Raw genomic sequence first — 21716 nt, forward strand, 5'->3', positions numbered from 1 at the left:
TGCCATGAACTTTAAACACAAATACTAAAGACAGAAGTACTAGTTATTTTTTTGCTATAAAGCATTAATAATGTTTTCTCTGTGGTGCATAGTCAAGCATAAAATCACTACAACATAATAAACACTATAAACATGTTAACTTTCCTATTTTCCTTTTTACTCATGCACATACATGGTTACTGCTTTGTAGTTGGGCGGGAAAGTATGCTCAGCATCAATCCTAATACAATTCTTCTATCCATATATTTTATACAGAATTAAATATTTACTAACATAGAACAGGCCTATCTATAGTTGGCAATAATGTAAGTGTTTGGGAGGATTAAGTTCTTATGTGGCAGTAAAAGAAGGCAAAATGTAACAATTTGTGTGAAACAACATTGTGTGAAACAGATGAATGAAAAGATAGATTGACTCAGATAAACAGGCTCAGATAGATAGATTAAAGGTTGCATGGATTGAAAAACAAGTGGATGGGCAGATAGACAAAAATATAAACAGACTTTATGTTCAGAAGTATGTAAATTTGTTGGACATTCCATTTCAAAACCATGCCAATTAATACAGAGCTGCCCTCAACCCACATATAATTTAGCAACGTCTAGTGTTCTTGAAAATATTTCCCCAAAATTTTGGAGTGTGTCTGTATACATTTGTGCCAATTTAGTTGCAAAGAACATTTGTGAAGTTGGACGTGAAAGCCAATTTAGTAGAATTGTAAAATAGGATGGTGCCTTCCCAAACTGTTACAACATAGTTGGTAAAGTAAAACTTATTAAACCAAGTTTTTATTATTTATTTTTTTACACACTGCTAAAATATGTGAACTCAGTGATTAGAAGGGGGTCTATATGCTGGATGGATGGATGGATGGACGGACGGACAGACAGACAGATAGATAGGTATGATTTTATAACAAGTTAAACATTATATATATATACTGATCAGCCATAACATTAAAACCACCTCCTTGTTTCTACTCACTGTTCATTTTATCAGCTCAACTTACCATATAGAAGCACTTTGTAGTTCTACAATTACTGACTGTAGTCCATCTGTATCTCTACATACTTTTCTAGCCTGCTTTCACCCTGTTTTTCAATGGACAGGACCACTACAGAGCAGGTATTACTTGGGTGGTGGATCATTCTCAGCACTGCAGTGACACTGACATGGTGGTGGTGTGTTAGTATGTGTTGTGCTGGTATGAGTGGATTAGAAACAGCAATTCTGATAGAGTTTTTAAATACCATGTCCACTCATTGTCCACTCTATTAGACACTCCTACCTAGTTGGTCCACCTTGTAGATGTTAAGTCAGAGATGATCGCTCATCTATTGCTGCTGTTTGAGTTGGTCATCTTCTAGACCTTAATCAGTGGTCACAGGATGCTGCCCATGGGGTGCTGTTGGCTGGATATATTTTTGGTTGGTGGACTATTCTCAGTTCAGCAGGGACAGTGAGGTGTTTAAAAACTCCATCAGTGCTCCTGTGTCTTATCTACTCATACCAGCACAACACACACTAACACCACCACCACCATGTCATTGTCAGTGCAGTGCTGAGAATGATCCACCACCCAAATAATACCAGTTGGACTACAGTCAGTAATTGTAGAACTACAAAGTGTTAATACACATTAGATTAGATTTAGATTAGAAGTATGATTTTATAACAAGGTAAACCTATGCTAATTTGAGGTGAGTATGGTAAACACTAGGTAAGCTGGGTGGAATGAAGACCTCTTGGAGCCTTGTCTCAAATGTGACAGGCAGTAAGAATGTAAACAAGCTAGGTCGGGTTTGTTTTAATGTTCTCAGTCGTTGCTTGTTGTAATCATATTGTTTTGACTCTTCTGTTTCATTTTAGCAGTGGTTTGAGATGTTAAAAGATTTTTAGCATGTGTGTAGCCCGATAGCAAGACAGTACACTGATTCCTGTAATAAACAATAGGCAAGCCTAGTATTCAGTCTGGAGAGCTGTTAGCACTTCAGTTCACTGTGTATGTGTGTACATGAGACCAGGCGGAGTGAACAGCGGAAACTGCGTAGTGCTCTTCTGTACTCTGTACTTCTGTATTCTAAATAACCACTAAAATTCTCAAATTGTAGTCCTTCGTGCTGTACGGTTTGTATCTGTGTAGCGGTCATAAACTCTAGTAACGTGTGTATGTGTGTCGCATTGACAGAAGGCACTATACGGATACAAGCTATTCTTACCGCGCCTCCATAGCGCTTTGTGTTTCAAGTAGAAGCAGCATGGAGTGACATTTTGTGTCTGTTAGCGCTGATAACCATTAAAATCCTGATATGAGCGATTTGTGGTGACATTATATTGTACTTTAGTACCAGAATAAAGCGGTAAAGATGCAGAAGCAGCAGGGAGTGCGGGTTTTACTGACGCTCTGGTTCTTCATAGAGGTGAGTCGCTTTGAATGTCTATATGTAAACAATGGCAGTCAGGGGTTCAACATGTAATCTCAATATTTCATTATTTGGTTACCAGGCTCGTTGTTTGCTGTAAATGCAACATTAAGACTGTTAACACTAAATAGTAGCTACATATTGGATATCCTCAGTGTTACAGTTGACTGTTAATGACAACTCCTGAAAATGCAGTGTGTAATAAGCATTATATATATATACAGTATATATATATATATTAGTTTTTATTCTGACTTTATTATTGTTTATCAGAATGAACCCTTACACTTGCTAAAAGCATTGTTACATGATAAAATTCTGTAAAAAGTACTCACCCAAATGATTTTGCCATATATTATCTGTTCATATTTTCTTATTTTAGGATGTAAGTGTTTATTCATCTAAGAACTTTGGACTAGGGCTCGTGGATATGATGAAATCAAGTGATTTGAAAAGTAATTCACCTTTCTGGTTGTTACTGTTATTGCATATTTGTTGTACTAAATATTTGAACAGCCGGTCTTGAACAGATTTCAGCCGGTCACCATTACGTTCTTCATAAACGTTATGCCCGGAGCTGGAAAAAAGTTTCGCTCTGGATCCAATTACAAAGCCATTGCTAAAGCTCTAGGACTCCACTGAACCACAGTGAGTGCGAGTATCCATGCTAAGAGAAAACTTGGGACAGTGGTAAATTGACCCAGAAGTGGCCAGTCTGTTGACAACTCTTCAATGCCTCAGGGACAGCTAATTCAGGAATTTACTAAAGAGATTTTTTTTACTCAAGTTTTATGCAAAATAATTAACAAAGCTAGATGGTATGCAATGAAACCCAATAGCTATCAAATGGGGCAATTATTGGTATTGTTGTTAATATTTAAACACAATTATATATTCATATATAGCAGTAATTTACCTTTATGATACACCTTTGTGAGTATCTTGAGAATATTTAGGCTTGATGGGTTTGGTATGGGCTTGGTGAGTCCAAAAACCTCTATCATGCCATATGTCATTTTATAACATCAGTCATTGTATTTATCACAGTATAGGAAATAAGGTTGTATTATTGCTCTGAGTTGCTGGTTACATAAAGTAGCTTCTAAAATCAGAACACTAATGCTCTTTCAGATCAATGACTCATGTTTCTGGAATAAAGGCAGATGACTCCTTACAGTTAATACTATTCATCCAATTTCTTGAATAGCAATGCTTCAGATGCAGATAGAAAGGGCATGGAAGGAGAATCCTTGATCTACTAGAATCCGGAGTGTATACCCATTGCTATAAAGTGCTATTATTGTTATATGTTATTGTTGTTTTTTAAAGAAAGAAAATAACATAGCCACATGTACACAGAGCTTACCTTTTCATTTCATATGAAGTCAATAGTTTACATATAGTGATTCTGGCAATTGTTTTTATTTATTTTTGTAACAACTCATTCATATTTGTCTAGGTTGTGGTCCAAACTGAAGCTAAAGTTTAAGATTATGATAAATAGATTTTTTACATATTTTGCTGTTTTTATAACCATGATAAGTGTTCCACTTTTCAGGTTTTGTATTTAAATTAGCTTGTGCTATTTAAGATAAAAGCATTAAAACAAAGGCTATGTAGTAACAGCAATACACCTAACAAACACCAATACAATCTATCACTAGCTGTTCTGTATATATATCCCACACAATACCACTCTAACTCTGAAGGAATTGGAAAAGCTTCTGGACCAGCTACCTCCCCCATACATACACATGGTGGGATTTTAGTAGCCATAATCCATTGCAGAGCAGTCAGCATACAAATGGCAAAGGGAATATAATAAAAGACTTCATAAATAAACATACCTCTGCCTGTTAAAAAAATCAATCAAGTACTTACCACCCACCTGGTCATGGAACATACTTTGCAATAGATTTGACCCTATGCAAACCTGAATGTTACTCGAATTTTCATGGACGGTATGGAATTGATCCCTTCTCAATAGTCACAACCCCAGAAAAAACAGAAGTACAACAAAGAATTCAATGGCATCTAAAAAGGGGCAATTGGTATGCCTTCCAGGAAGGACTGAGTATAGAGCCAAACCAGGCCTAAGAACTGGGTGACTGGCTCACAGACACCCTGAAATCAATAGCAGACAAAACAGGAGTTCCTAAAACCTCCAGGTTAAATGAAGAATGCAAAAAGCAATAAACACATTCTTTAATAATCACCCAACAGAGTCTTTAAACAAACTTATAATAAGCCAAAAACTATCCAGACGAGTGATTAATGCAGCAAAAAAGCAAAGTAGAAGAGAATTTGTATCAAAACTGATAGCAAACACACCATTAACAAAGGTCTGGAGTCTGGAGAATACATATACATCAGGCATAACATTATGACCACCTCCTTGTTTCTACACACACTGTCCATTTTATCAGCTCCACTTACAGAAGCACCTTGTAGTTCTACAATTACTGAGTGTAGTCCATCTGTTTCTCTGCATGCTTTGTTAGCCCCTTTTCATGCTGTTCTTTAATGGTCAGGACTCTCCCAGGACCACTACAGAGTAGGTATTATTTGGGTGGTGGGTCATTCTCAGCACTAGAGATGTACCGATCAGGGTTTTTGGCACCGATTTCGATCTCCGATCTCCTTTCAGGGCGATCGGCCGATAGCCGATTCCCATTGCGTGGGGGATGTATGCCCACACACATACACACGCAGGTTTAATGTTATCCAGTTCAGTCTGAAAAAAAAACTTAAAAAGAGCCTCACAGTGAAGATAAACCGGAGACAAACGCAACAGCGCACGTGTGTGTTTGTGCCTTTAAGAGATGATCTGTTTAGTGTCGCTAAGTGATTCATGAGTCGATTCGTTTTCATGCGATGCGTAAGTTCTTCTTCTCGGTTATCTCTCCGTGTTTACTGTAATTAATTAAATGTCGTGGTTTTAAATAAACACCAGATACTTCAGAACAGTTTGTGTGACTCTTTTACATTAAAAAGCTTAATTAAAAAGCTTAATTAAACTGCTATTACCACAAATCTGTAACCGAGTCAGACTCGTTCCGTCTAAAAGTTTTCTGATGATCCTAAAAGTTCAGCAGATGATCCTGAACTAACGAATTTGGTAATGAATAAACTTTTGCCTCTGATTGGCTCTGTAACGTTTTCTGTTCTCATCTAAATCACAAGCAAGAACCGCTCACGATTTACTAAAGTGAACCAGGAGTTTATATAACGTGCTGATAGAATCGACTCAGATGTGACCGGGTTGAATTATCTTTTTAAAGTAAATATTTCAATCAGCAAAATTGCATCGTATGTATGATGCACAACGTTAATGATGTTATTTTAGGTCATGAAGAGCTTTCACTGTGGTTTCTGTACGATTGTTGACGAATTTTGATGTGATGGTTGGTGCTTTGTAGCTCAAAGTCTGGATCAATCCACTGAGCTGTTAACTTAACGTGATCTTTATATATCACACGATCGGATCGGCTACTTTTAGGAAATATCGGCCGATTGCCGATAGCATATTTTGATTAAAAATCGGCCGATACCGATTCATAGCCGATCGATCGTCCCATCTCTACTCAGCACTGCAGTGACACTGGCATGGTGGTGGTGTGTTAGTGTGTGTTGTGCTGGTATGAGTGGATAAGCTGGATAGCTGGAGTTTTTAAACACCTCACTGTCACTGCTGGACTAAGAATAGTCCACCAACCAAAAATATCCAGCCAACAGTGGCCCATGGGCAGCGTCCTGTGACCACTGATGAAGGTCTAGAAGATGACCAACTCAAACAGCATGCAAAAGATGAGCGATCATCTCTGACTTTACATCTACAAGGTGGACCAACTAGGTAGATAGAGTGGACAGTGAGTGGACACGGTATTTAAAAACTCCAGCAGCGCTGCTGTCTGATTCACTCATACCAGCACAACACACACTAACACACCACCACCATGTCAGTGTCACTGCAGTGCTGAGAATGATCCAACACCTAAATAATACCTGCTCTGTAGTGGTCCTGTGGGGGTCCTGACCATTAAAGAACAGGGTGAAAGCAGGCTAAAAAAGTATGTAGAGAAACAGATGGACTACAGTCAGTAATTGTAGAACTTCAAAGTGCTCCTATATGGTAAGTGGAGCTGATAAAATTGACAGTGAGGGTAGAAACAAGGAGGTGGTTTTAATGTTATGGCTGATCGTGTATATTATATATTGTACTCAACACAGTCAGCAACAGGAATTAAATAAACTGATAATTTGGAACCATACAACCGAGTCTTCTTAATGGAAGAGCTCCAAAGCTCTCTAAAAAAATTCACACAACTCAGCAGTCGGACCAGACAAAATCCACTACCAATTCTGACCCTCCTCCTTATTCATTATTTTAAAACCAAACCTTGGCAACAGGAGGATAAAACCCATAAAGAAGCGACCATATTCTTAATACCCAAGGCAGGAAAAGACTATAGCAACCCAAACTTTTTTTTTTTCTTTTTATTAGGATTTTAACGTCATGTTTTTACACTTTGGTTACATTCATGACAGGAACGGTAGTTACTCATTACACAAGGTTAATCAGTTCACACAAGGTTATATCGAACACAGTCATGGACAATTTAGTGTCTCCAATTCACCTCACTTGCATGTCTTTGGACTGTGGGAGGAAACCGGAGCACCCGGAGGAAACCCACACGGACACAGGGAGAACATGCAAACTCCACACCGAAAGGACCCGGACCGCCACACCTGGGGATCGAACCCAGGACCTTCTTGCTGTGAGGCGACAGTGCTACCCACTTAGCCACCGTGCCGCCCGCAACCCAAACAACTACTGTTGTACTTAGAAAGAACAATTAACTACCAGAAATCCAGAGCAGATTCCCAGAAAGGAAAAAGTAAAACAGATAACATAGTTAGGCTAGAGACTTTAATTAGAGATGTCTTTATGAAGAAGGAACATGTCATAGCTGTGTTTTTAATGTAGAAGAAGTATATATGATATAACTTGGAGTACATTACACTTACAGTACAGCTTTACATTAAATGGGCTTTAGAGCCAGACTACCAACCTTTATCTCCAGCTTTCTAGAGACCAGCCTTTTTGAAAGTCAATAATCGAGAGCACTCTATCAGAAATGCATACTCAATAGGAGTACCACAATAAAGGACCCTAGCAGTTACTGTTTAAAAGAAAGATAAATAGCGTTACATGTATAATATTACCATACACCTTTTGCAGCCTCTATGTAGACGTTTGCATTGACTACAAAGGGAAAAGATGAGCACCATGAAACGTCAATTATAACTAAGCATAAATACATCCTACAGGTGGACAGTCCTTAATACTTTCAAAGTATCAAAGAAAAAAATGCTATGCATGCACTCCTCCTTACAGCCAGAGCCTATTCCTGAACAGGGACCCCATTAAGGTCACAAAGGAAGCAAGGTTTTGAGACTCAAGTTAGATGATAAATTCTCTTTCATTCCACGTATGAAACATGACAAAAAAGATGCCTTAAAACCCTGGATGTAATAAAAGTGCAAGAACCAATTGGGGAGCAGACCAACAACTACTCTTAAGGATATTTAGAATGCTAATAAGATCCAGACCTGACTTAAGAAGCATCATCTATGGATCAGCTACGAAGTTGAACACCCAGACACTTGATTCTATCCACCACCAAGGGATACGACTGACAATGGGAGCTTTTAGAGCACCCCCTGCCGAAAGCCTTGACACTGAAGCCAATTAAATGTCACTCAATGTAGATGGCTGAAAATAGCCTTACAGTATTCTTATATACACAGATGGTTTAAAGACAAATAAACAAGCCAGCCAGCAGCCTTCCAAAACAAAGCTCAGTCTTTACAGTAAAAGCTCAAGCACTACTTCTAGCCTAGGAATATACAGAATCAGTACAACCAAGAGCGCTTATATGCACACTCCAAGGCAGTCGAGTCATTGGAAACCAGTCATCGAACAATCATAAGCATCTTACAAATACAAGTGTTCTCCCTCAAAAAACTGAATTATGGCATCATATTATGCTGGATACCAGGACATTGTGGGCTCCTGGACAATGAGCAAAAACAAAATATCAGATAGCACTATAGATCGTCAAACCCATAATAAACTTATACATTAAGGACAAATGACATACCGAGTGGGACACATGTCAGACCAACAAGCTACATGAACAAATCCCATCATTGGAAAAAATGACCCATTTTGAGAATTTTGCCCATCTCTAGGTACTGTATCGGGCACACCAGACTGACACATAAATTTTTGATGAGGCTAGAGGCTGCCCCAAACTGCCATACATGCCAAACCCAGACACCTACCATTGGAATGTGTCACCTGCGAAAGGCAACAAGGAAAAAAATTCAACACAAAAGCAGAAGCATTTTTTTTTTCTATTTTATTTATGCATTTTCTCCCAATTTAGTGTAGTCAGTTTGTCTTCAGCTGCTGGGGGATCCCTGATTGCAGTGGAGGTGGGTATATTGCTGCTCACGCCTCCTCCGACCCGCACACAGCCCTTAGCAGAGCCGTTTTTCAGCAATGCATTCTACACAGGCACCTCTCTATCTGCTAATCAGGGTCCTTACACAGCATTTGAAGACCCCACCCACATAGTCCGGTCATCCCACCCACATAGTCCGGTCATCCCGCCCTAGCAGAAATGTGTCTTCTGCAGACACTGCCAATTATGTCCGCTAGATGGCGCCCAGCCGATCGGTGGCAATGCCGAGTTTCGAACCGAGGAGTTCAGAATGTCGGTGCTGGTGTGCTAGTGGAATATCAATAACATATTCAATAACAAAGCTAATGTCACAGACATAAAATACATACATAGCAAAACTGTGACATGTTTCTTTGACATATAAAACTTCTTCCACAACCATTCCTGCCATGAATATGGCACATGGGCAGACATGTCATTGAAGAACTAAACCCTAACATGCTGAAGATAGAGCCTACTGTTTTCTTATTTGACCTTCACACATGTTTGTGTACAGCACCTATCACACAGCCATTGTTTAGTTTAGTCAGCCATGAAATAGCTTTTTCAGAGACTTTGTGCGTGTGCTCCTCTTGTCCAACAGTGTAATAATTATTATGCAGTATGTGCTCAGATACCTGACTGTCTTTTCTTTGATTGATAATTTAAAACTTTTGATTTATTTGATAATGAATTAGAAAATATGCATGGCTTCCTGACACAGCTTCACATTGTTGTGTGTTATTTCCTTACAAAAAGTGTCATCTCCATTTAGTTCTATTCATAAATGATGTGTTACTTTGAGCACTCCAGTGTTCTGTTATCTCTTTAAAACATGCTGAGAGTGGAATCCCCTGTTTAAATGGCCCCCTAGTTTAAGTGTAAGATGTGATTTTGTACTGCTATTGCTTGAGTGTTGGCAGACGCAGCGGGACCAAGTGGTTAGTAAAAATAAAAAAATTCTGTATGGGCAAAAGTAGACTTTCATTCAGTCCCAGTAGATAAACACTGGCAGTAGAATATGTCATACTAAAGAGCTCACTGATGTTCACTGTGGCCCCTCTGCAATGGGCCATCACATCGTCTTTGGTTTAGCCTGCTCATTCAAGGCTGTTCTGTCGTGACAGCCCTTTCCAGAGCAGGCCCCACGAGTGAAACCACTCTTGAAAGAGCCTGCGCCGGTTGTTGGGGTGGGTGCTGCTCAAACATTGACATCTCTGGTTTGTTTTGGGTTTCCTTTCTTTATTTTTTACCAAGAACTTGTCACAGGTGCTTGTCTGAGCAGCTTGCCATGTTGTGACAGTTTTTTTATTCCTGTCTTATCTCTTTTCTACACTTTCTTCACTGCGTTTTTTATCTGTTATTTTGGCCACCTTTATTTTCCCATTGATTTTTTTGCTTGTGGATTTTTAGATACAGTATTGTTTTACCTTGGCGAAGTACCTTGCAAATGGGGTTTATTTTCATTTTTCATCTTTGCCTCAGTATGTCCGGCCTCATTATACCGTGAGCTGCCATCGTCAACTGTTGTTAAAAGCAGCAACAGCTCAGTTGCAAAGCAGGAGGCTATACAAGCTCACCAAATAGGACTGCTAAGTGCTGAAATGCAAAATGTGGAAAAATCGCCTGTTCCACCCACCATAGTGCCAATTGTGAAGTCTATTAAAGGAGGAATAATTGTATGGGGTGTTTGTAATCGTTTGGCTTTGGTCTTTTAATGACACTCAATTATTATGCTACAGAATGCAACATTATACAGAATTGTATGCTTCCACCTTTTTGAAAACAATTTAGGAACAGGCTTTTTTTTATTTTTGCATGTACATACAACCCTCTGCATCTGGTTCCATGAAAAAATATTTTCCATATTTTTGTGTTTAAAGAGACAAGCTATTAAGATATTTGGTCCCCTACTGGCATCACATTTCATGGACGCCTTTAGGATGCTTCAAAGATTATAATGATCATTGCCTCAAACTTTCCTTATTATTATTGTTGTTATTATTATGATTATTAGCTGCTCAAGTGGCTCCAGGGTTTGAATCTCAGCGGTGCTGTTGGCTAATAAAGCTTGTGCATGGACGTAGATGGCTAATGTCTGGGGTGGGTTGGGTGACAGGTACTTTCAATGACGGTAAGGTTCCATTTCATTTAGGTTTACAAGAGCCAGGTTCCTGCTATTGCTAAGTGTAAGGGGAGGTCACAGTAAATACTTGCCACTTTAACATACTGCATACAATTTTTCTGTATTTTGTGGTTGTATTTTAAATATATATAATAATGTACAAGACAAACTTTCAGACACATCATTCCATTTAAAATCCCAAAGATCACGGAACTGGACAGACATAACATCGTGATTTTGCATCAGCAAGGCCACTATCATAGGGAAATCAGCAAACATACTGGATAGTGCAGATTTTTATGGTAATATGCCCTCCCCTTCTAGCACCAGATAAACTGCTGATCTATATAGTTTAGCAGTTCCTGTTTTGATTTGTCGCTCCTTAAAACTGTGTCCCAGAAGATTATTATTATTATTATCAGTAATATTATGACAGGGTTGAATATTTGTGACATGAGAGTATTATTAAAATATTCTGCTACTCTAAAATACTACTTTTATTTTCTTTGCTGTTTCATTCAACTGATAAAGACTTCTAAGCATTTCTGCACATCTAGCTCTGCTAGAGTTATAAATCTAACTTTCGAGTTATAAATCCTTATTTTTTGGTTTGGGGGTTGAACATTTTTATTGCATCTATACATCATCTATATTCAACCTGTGCCACTCCACCTGGGAATTAAACCCAAGACATTCTTGCTGTGAGGTGACAGTAAGCCACCGTGCCATACCCTGTTTTTTTAAACTCAGGTATTTTGTCATGTATAAAATCATGTTTTACAGTGGGGCCAAAAGTCTGACATCAGTAATGAAAATGCTTTTATTTTATGACCCTGAAAGAGAACAACAGGCACACCGTATGCTAATTACAAAAACCCACAAATGGACATCAAACCATGGACTTAGTAAATGCATAAAAAGAACAAATGGCAAAATGAAGCAGATATAGAACTGACAAATTATAACCTCAAGTCAGAAAAAAGCTGGAAGAGTATGGAAAATGCAAAAAACAGAAAAAAAAGTGGTGTTTCCTAGATTTATTTAGACTCTTATCTCATTGCAGACAGTATGATATGTTTGGTCTGGTCAAATTAATATAATATTTGTTAATTAAAATTTACACAGATTAACATTTGTTAATGAATACTTATTCCTGCATTTCAGGCCTGTAACACATTCTAAAAAAGTTGGGATGTGGGTAATTTCGGCCTAGTAATGAAGTAAAAAAAAAACTAAATAATTATGTGATTTTAAACATGTGATGTCAAGTCAGTCTTCGATAAGCAAAGATGGGCAGAGGATCTTCAGTTTGTTATCAAATTCATGAGAAAATGACAGAGGACTGATAAACCTACATGTGCACTGGCTTTACTCTCTTTTATATGCTTTCTTTTTTACTTATTTATTTTAACTGGCAAATACTAAGCAATCCTAAAAAGAAGTCACAGGATTAGGATTTATCAGTCAGTCACTATTGTTACTGCAGATACAAAGTGCACAAAGTATCAAAGACAGGATGCAATTTGGGCATTTGCAAGACTTAGTGGCTCTTTGGTTCACCAGATGAAAGCAGAGGACTATTAGTATGCTTGGCAATCATCCCTTTCCTGGTCGTGACGTTGAGTTTAGTGTTGCTTAGTTTCCTCTAGGCACACAGTAGCCTCACTGACAGACCTTCATCTCTGTTTTCTGCCAGAACATTTCTGCTGTTAGTGACTGTTGCTGTCTTTTCTTCCTGAGCCTAATATGCCAACAGAATCCTCATTGTTGTGAGTACTGTCATCTGTCTGTTTACCCCAGTAATAATGGTTTGGACTTCAGTTCGGAAATTTTAGCCGAATCTAAAATAGTCTGGCCCCTAATTGACAGGAATTGGGAGAGATGTGTTTCACATCATTCTGGGCCAACACTGCAACTCTAATTGCAGTGTATTAGACTAGAGCATTGTCAGTCATTATCTATTATCGGATTTATCCAATAATGTCCAAATATCATTGTTTAAATAAACAAGCAAATAATTGCAGTTTTGGCATGGTGCACTGCCTGATATGTAATGTTTCGGACGGCGCGGTGGCTAAGTGGGTGGCACTGTCGCCTCACAGCAAGAAGGTCCTGGGTTTGATCCCCAGGTGGGATGGTCCGGGTCCTTTCTGTGTGGAGTTTGCATGTTCTCCCTGTGTCCGCGTGGGTTTCCCCTGGGTGCTATGGTTTCCTCCCACTCCCACAAAGTGTTTTATATTTGGTTTTAATAGATTCATTAAGAATGTATGACCAAAGTATTTTAAATAAGCTAACTAAATATCACACAGTTAACCCTGGATTTAAAATAATTAAACTTATATCACACAGTTAATCCTGAATATGAAATATTTAAACTTGTATTTGTCATTACTATAATGATTCTCCTACAAGAAATTGTCTTTATTATACTGTGTGAACTCGCACACGTCTTTTTAAATTAGCAGAACCTGCCAAAGTTGTCAGACTTAGATGCACAAAACGCAATTTATAGATAAAAACACTTTTTTTTATATACATAGTAATTTTCCAAAATAACAACACAGTACTTTCAGGCCTAGATTGATGCATGTATGAAAGAAAGGATCTTTATTAATTCCAAGGAATAGTTTATAGAACTAACAAAGTAAATAAAGAAGTAACTTCATTTACTTCTCTATAGAACTAACAAAGTAAATAAAGAAGTAACTTTATTTTTAATTGGCAGCTTTAATCAAACAATAGCTTTTTGCTGGTTATGGGTTAACTCATTAATCATTAACATTTTCTTTTAATTTACTTTATTTAGCAGATGCTTTTATTTGAAGCAACTTAACAGTTGTGACCAAATACAATATGACTAATTGAGGGTTAAGGGCAACTTGGTGTTGGTGGGGTTTAAAACAGAAACCCTCTGCTCATTAGTCCAGTACCTTAACCACAACTGCTGCCAATGAATAAAGTGAATGTAGAACATGGGGTTCTATAAAATGCTTTAACAAGGCCACAATAGCTGCAGTAGGACAAACTGCAGCTGTTTCTGCTGCTGCTGCTGTCTATAATATCTCCCCTCAAATGCCGTCACAGCCTCATCTAAAGCAAACCGCTCCTACTTTCATGGGTACACATGTGGAATTGAAAATGGACAATTCTACATTAGGTATGGCATGGATAGTTTTGGATTTGGATGCATAACCTAATGTACTGTAGGGTACCCTGACAGGAAATGGGGCAGGATACTCTAATACACACTGATCGGCCATAACATTAAAACCACCTCCTGGTTGCAACACTCACTGTCCATTTTATCAGCTCCACTTACCATATAGAAGCACTTTGTAGTTCTACAATTACTGACTGTAGTCCATCTGTTTCTCTGCATGGTTTGTTAGCCTCCTTTCACCCTGTTCCTCAATGGTCAGGACTCTCACAGGACCACCACAGATCAGGTATTATTTAGATGATGGATCATTCTCAGCACTGCTGTGACACGTGACATGGTGGTGGTGTGTTAGTGTGTGTTGTGCTGGTATGAGTGGATCAGACACAGCAGCACTGATGGAGTTTTTAAACACCTCACTGTCACTGCTGGACTGAGAATAGTCTACCAACCAAAAATATCCAGCCAACAGCGCCTCGTGGGCAGCGTCCTGTGTCTACTGATGAAGGTCCAGAAGATGACCAAATCAAACAGCAGCAATAGATGAGCGATCGTCTCTGACTTTACATCTACAAGGTGGACCAACTAGGTAGGAGTGTCTAATAGAGTGGACAGTGAGTGGACACGGTATTTAGCTCCAGCAGCTTCTGTGTCTGATCCACTCATATCAGCACAACACACACTAACACACCACCACCATGTCATTGTCACTGCAGTGCTGAGAATGATCCACCACCTAAATAATACCTGCTCTGCTCTGAACTACAAAGTGCTTCTATATGGTAAGTGGAGCTGATAAAATGGACAGTGAGTGTAGAAACAAGGAGGTGGTTTTAATGTTATGGCTGATCGGTGTACACTTACTACAAAATGTTCTTCAATGTAGGAAAAAGATAAGTGGTTCAGGCCAGGTAGGAAAGCCTCTGACAGTAGTCAATTAATCTTACTTTAATAGCTGCTTCCAAGAAATAAGTATTTCCTAATGTGTTGTTAGGTGGTTGCCAAGATGTACTGAGGTTACCAATCTGTAGCTAGGTGGTTGCTAGGGTGGTGGGTGGTTGCTACAGTACTCTAGGTGGTTGCCAGGGTGTGTACAAGTATATATGTGGGGGAGAAGTGTAAATACTTTCGCTCAGACTGGTGATTGTGTGTGTACAAGCGTGTATTTAGTGTGTGTGTGAATACTTTTGCTCAGACACGTGAGTGTGCGTGCAAGCGGTTGACACCACTGTCACCCAGTTACAAAGTCAGAAACATTTTGTACATCTTGTTTTACCAAATGTACAACAAAACAAAATAAGACATCATTAATAAGAAATCGTACGTCAAGGAATACAGCCATTAGTGCAGGCACTGCATTTACTGTGAACAATATATAATAAATATGTTCATAAATAAATAAATAAGCACAGAAAATAACAAGGTTTAGAAATAAATGAATCCAAATGCTAGTCTGTACTACTCCTGTTCTTACTAACTGCTCATTTCTTTTACTTATACTGAGGGTTTGTCTTGCCGTCATGGTTTCTGTAAGCTGCTTGCTAAACTGCTCGCCCCATTAAAGGTTTTTTCTTCCAGGCGATCTGAGGTCTAGTGCCAGGTGAGATTCTTTCAAGTGCTTCTTAGAATCATGCATTATGATAAATGGTCCGTCTTTACAGACGTGGCCTCTACTGCAAATGCTCAGTTTTTAAATGAGTAAAGAGGAAAAAAATGAGGACAAAATAGCACATTGGCTGCAGTTCAACACTAAACCCAAATGTGCTTGTGTGGGTGTTTGGAGTTTCAATTTGTTAAGATTCTAACTTGTGTAATATATGTGAGGCCAAGATGCTGTTTCTATTTTAGCAGTGAAATGCTTATGAAAGAAGAGAATTGCTCATCATTATGTTTCGCATCTTGACTAAATTATTTCTTCTTTCATTGCAGTGTATAGAGGCGAAGAAGTACTGCTGGTATTTTCAGGAAGGACTTCCCACCTACTTCATGTAAGTATGCTGACTCAGTTTCAGCTCAGTTCTCTGAATCTTTTGAAAGTATCGAATGTCGTATTGTCCATTAGTGGCACTATAGAGCATCATGGGTTCTCACAAGTTATGAGCTTCTTGACATATACAGCAACCAAAAATAAGACTGTAACATTTTTATTTATTTATATCATTTCATATTAATTTTTACTACCACTTTATTCTAGTCAGGTTCTTGGTGGGTCCAATTTCTGTCTCAAGGTAGGCGTACATCACGGACAGGGTGCCAATTCATTGCTGGGTTTTGGCCATTCTACCCCTCGGACATAGCCAAACATGTCTGTGTAGGCACCTGGCTGGCCGTTAGCAAAAGCTCAGGGCATTATAGGCTGACATAATAGACAGCTCTGCCACCTGAGTGCCTGGGTTATAGATGTAATTATAAAAATACAAGGCTAAGGTGGTGTGTTCGTTTTTTTTTTTTTTATTTGACAAATGTTGCCCTGTCATGCTGTTGGCTTATATGTCACAAGCCAATCAGATGTACTAGAATTCCTTTCTTTAGCAGACTTTTGTTCAACATGACTTACAATTGTATCTAAATACAGTGGTACCTTGAAACTCAACGCCAATTGGTTTTGGGACTGGCGTTGAGTTTAAAAGGCACTGAGTTTGACAGTATTTTTCCTATAAGGATGTAACAGGGAAACCTGGTAATGCGTTCCATGGTCCCGTGGACTTGCATATATTTTAGGCTTATGTAAAATAATGGGGTTGTTTTTGTCACTTATACACTGAAAATAACACAAATATAATATAAAAACACTGAAATAAAAAGCTGATTCTTACAATTTCTAAGAACCCCCAACCGCTAACACAAGTTTAAAAGTGAAACAGGAGGAAAATACAGCTAAACACAGATAAGTCAGAATGAATCTGACGCTTATTCCACACAAATGCAGTTTCGTCCCATATGCGCACTTTGATGATGTCTTACTGCACTGCTCAAGCCAAGTGCTGAACAAAGCGACTCAAAGGAAATGTTGAGTTTAAGGGTACACATTTCTTGATGAAGGGCATTGAGTTTCAAAGATTTAGAGTTTAGAGGACATCGAGTTACAAGGTACTGTATAATGCAAGCAGTTGAGTGTTAAGGGCCTTACTCAGAGGCCCAACAGTGGCAACTTGCCAACTGTGGGGCTTGAACCAGCAACTTTCAGATCATTAGTCATTTTCTACAAAAAAAAGAGAAGGGAATTCTTTGCATTATTTCGTTTAAAATAAAAATTAAGAATAATGTTTACATAATGAACTAGCTAAACAGCTTAATAAAAGCATTTCACAGGTTTAGAACTTAAATAATAATGTTCCTAGTTTTTTTTGTTTTGGTAGATTTCTTTATATGTTAACAAAAACATTTTTGTCTTTAGCCAAATTTGATAAATATACAGTATTTATTTTATACCTTTCGTTATATTTCGTTTATATTCACATTTTTACTGGAAAGGCTGCCATACCCTGGTTCAGCAGCCTTAATGGTCTGCTTGTTACTGGAGCAGGCAGCAAACCTGATAGTAGCTTTTGTTCATCACCAGTGCCGATCCCCTCTGTTTAAGGCTGTCGGCTATTGTCACTGACTGCTAGCTTCAGTGTCAGAGGGTGTTCATTAGGACTGGAACAGACTTTCGCATAAAAATGAATCAAAGTAGGTAATAAGAGAGCTCCACAGCTCACTGACTGCAGGAGGCAGAGCTGGCTCAGCTCCAACCAGACCTCCATCTGCCTTTCCAGAAAACTAAGATTAGACTGTACAATCTGATGGTAGTACACTACATTTTGTAATATATTCAAGAGTTCAGTTTTGTGTGATAGTTTATTAAAATAGTCAATTTAGGGGTGGACACACTCACAAAACCAGACACATGGGAGAAGCAGAATATGTAGCAGAGTGGCTCCTGAGGCCTGCTGGGAAATACCAAAAAAAAAAACATGTAGCCTAGGTGCATAATCTAATTGTGCCTGGGTTAGTAGGATTATTTACTCATGATATTACTTATCAATTTTGTTATATACAGTATTATGTAAATTGTATATCCCTGGTATTGCATTTCATCTTTAGTCTGGAACATTTTTAAGGGCTCTGTGGCATGGTGGCTAAGTGGTTATCACTGTTGCCTCACAGCAAGAAGGTCCTGGGTTTGATCCCCAGGTGGGGCAGTCCGGGTCCTTTCTGTGTAGAGTTTGCATGTTCTCCCCGTGTCGGCGTGGGTTTACTCCGGGTGCTCCGGTTTCCTCCCACAGTCCAAAGACATGCAAGTGAGGTGAACTGAAGATACTAAATTGTCCATGACTGTGTTCAATATAACCTTGTGAACTGATGAACCTTGTGTAATGAGTAACTACCGTTCCTGTCATTAATGTATCCAAAGTGTAAAACATGACGTTATAATCCTAATAAACAAACAAACAAATCCTTTTTTTCATCTATATTCATACTAAAAATAGTACGACAGAAGATTTAACATATGAACTAATTGAACTGTTGCTTTTTGTTTATTTATTCTCAATTTGATGCCTGCAGCATGTTTTGAAAAAAGCTAAGATTTTGCTGGGGTCTGAAACAGGCAGTAATGTCCCCTAAAGAGACGGTTCTAGATGGCAGCATATGGTGCATCATACATTTTTTATTTACAACCCAAATCATGAAAAAGTTGGGACAGTATGGAAAATAAAATGCAGTAAATGCAAAATAAAAAAGTAGTGTTTCATTTCTTTACATTGAGTTTTATTTTATTACAGACAGTAGGACCCAAGATATTTCATTTATGTTTTGTCCGAAATGCAGTAAACACCACGGAAAGGTCGCCTGTCCATAACAGGGCAGACAGGACACACACACACACAGATTCACACACTTACACTTAGGACAATTTTACTAGCTTCAGTTGGACTGACTGCACATCTTTGTACTTGTGGGAGAAAACCAGAACACCTGGAGAAAACCCATGGATACAGAGAGAACATGCAAACTCCACACAGAAAAGAACCCACTGCTCCACCGTGCTCCCCCCTTTTAGACCAAATTCTTTTATCAAACCAACACCTTGAAGTATCACCTATAATTAAAGCCCTACCTAATTCACAGCCATGAAAATCATGTCATGAACCGTGAAATGAGCTTTTCCCATGTAATATGCAATTTGCTGTGAAATTTTAAATGTAAGAAATGTGTTTAGTGATTAACATTTTTATTTTTGCATAGCATTCAAGTGTCTCATGTTTATTGGTTAATCTGCACTATGATGCGGTCCTAGCAATCCTACGGCAATTTAGTTAGCAGTCGGTTAGTCTTAATCAGACCTGGGCATTGTACGGCCCCACCCGGCCCGCATGAGGTTCGTGGCAATTAAAAATTTGATGTAAATAAATGTACATCAAACATGCAATTTAACAGGATTGATTTTGACGAGAGCGCTGTGTTTAAATATCCGTACGTTTCGATTTGCGTATGCGCGTGTGTGCACGAGTGTATCAGCTTCACTGTAATGCGAACAGAACTGAGTGTGATTGACGGTGGAGTTTTTAACAAGACACGAACTTCTGAATTGTTTATTTACTAAAGTCAGGTGTAACACTGGTTAAGGATCAGAATTTAGGCTCTAAATCGACTAAAAACAAAATAGTGTAAAGTTTAAAAACCTGCACATTTTGTTCACATTTGTTTTTGCATTTGTTTGTTTAAATAGTAAAATAATGTTGATGTTTTTACTCTGCCTACTTCTAATTTTCTAAATGTAACATCAAAACATTAACAGCTTATTAGAACTGTACAATTCACTGCTTTTCATAAAGAGTGGACAGTTGTAGCCTAGTGGTTAAGGTACTGGACTAGTAATCAGAAGGTTGCTGGTTTAAGCCCCACCACTGCCAGGTTGCTGCTGTTGGGCCCTTGAGCAAGTCCCATAACCCTTAATTGCTCAGACTGTATACTGTAACTGTATTGTAAATCGCTTTGGATAAATGCATCTGCTAAATGCTGAAAATGTAATGTAAATGTAAATAAAAAGATAAAATTAATATTGAGCAGAATTAAGTTCACCTTATTGGTCCGGCCCTCCACAACAGTCCGAGCTTCTTATGTGGCCCCTTGGAAAATTTAATTGCCCACCCCTGGTCTAAATGCCCAAGATGTCGAAGTCTGAAGTGGCTAAAAACACGACTCTGGTTACTGAGTTTGGAAAACAACCAACCAGTTCTGTGGTCATTAAGTCAATTCACGGATGAGAATTTTCATCTTTGAGACATAACACGAAGCCTCGCCCTGTCGCTGGATGTTCTAGGGTTACATTCAACCGCTAAGGTAGGATGTGCTGTGTATTGTAGCTTCATATATGACATATACTTATAAAACTTACAGAAACAACCTTTTTCTTTTTCTCTTCTTCTATAATTTTTCTTTTAGTTCCTCTATCCGTATGCTGACATTCACCCCTAACAGCAAGCTGTCTTTGAGGTGATGCATGAGTCCCTGGATGATTTATTGGTGGCTGGGGTAATAGGTAGCACTTGATCCTCTCAAGTGACTGCTTGTACATCTAGTCCAGCACTACCTTAATTTACTTTTTCTATAAGTAATACAAATAAAAATAAGTTTAAAAAAAATAAAGATTAGAACTATAATACTTGGCGTGTCTGCAGGCATGTGTGGATGTAAGGTGGATGTATGTGGGGTGAGAGTAGTCTAAAAGTGGTCAAAGGTTTGTAAACACTCAACAATCATCTCATCTATCAAGCATTATTATTAAGTTGATTCCCTATAATCTTCTGTAACAACTGAACCTCTTTGCTAAAGTGTTTTAACAAGATTATGGAGCTTGATTGTATGACTTTATCCATTCAGCTACAAGAGCACTGGTGTTATGCGGCTTGGCTTGGAGTTAGCTATTTAGCTGATCCCTAATCTTGTGGATTAGATTGAGGTCAGACAGTGTTAAACAGTGGAAAGAGAGACACTGTCAGGCTATAACAGGAAATGGCTTTGGCACAAAGTTAAATGCATACATTTCTCTATGATGTCATTGTATACTGTAGCATTTCAAAAACACTTCACTGAAACTTGGATCAGCCCAAACTAAGAACAATAGCTGTATTATTTTTAAACATTTTTTGCCTCTGCCATATTTACAAAGATGACAAATGTAGCATTTTTAGCAAAGGACAATCTCAGATATAATGCCTCATTCATCACTTTAGAATAGGTATTCCTAAAACTAGTGACATTGTGCTGACTTTGTAAATATACATAAGCAATTTGATGCCTGCAACACACTTACAGGAAATTGTGATGAATGTTAACCACTGTTTTACATCACTTTTCGTATTAATTACACTTCTTAATTGTCTAGGAACTAAGGAGACCAAGGGTCTGTTTGAAAACCTAGTGAGCTATTTTGCTGTCTTACTGCCTACATAGGCAGCTGCCTCAGTAGAGAGGATTGTAATAACTCATTGACTAACAATAATAACTCAGGTTAT

General features: G+C 38.4%; 1 protein-coding gene across 1 annotated transcript in view; it reads left to right on the forward strand.

The window, feature by feature from the left end:
* The first annotated feature begins 2163 nt into the window (after positions 1 to 2163).
* The window catches only part of vopp1b (VOPP1 WW domain binding protein b), a 43312-nt gene continuing 23759 nt past the window's right edge, over positions 2164 to 21716 (forward strand). The window contains exons 1-2 of the mRNA XM_062991201.1: positions 2164 to 2420; positions 16144 to 16202. Coding sequence (XP_062847271.1) covers positions 2367 to 2420; positions 16144 to 16202 — 113 coding nt within the window. The 5' untranslated portion in view covers positions 2164 to 2366. The remainder of the gene's footprint in view (positions 2421 to 16143; positions 16203 to 21716) is intronic.

Source organism: Trichomycterus rosablanca, chromosome 3, assembly GCF_030014385.1.
Source record: "Trichomycterus rosablanca isolate fTriRos1 chromosome 3, fTriRos1.hap1, whole genome shotgun sequence".
NCBI lineage: Eukaryota > Metazoa > Chordata > Actinopteri > Siluriformes > Trichomycteridae > Trichomycterus > Trichomycterus rosablanca.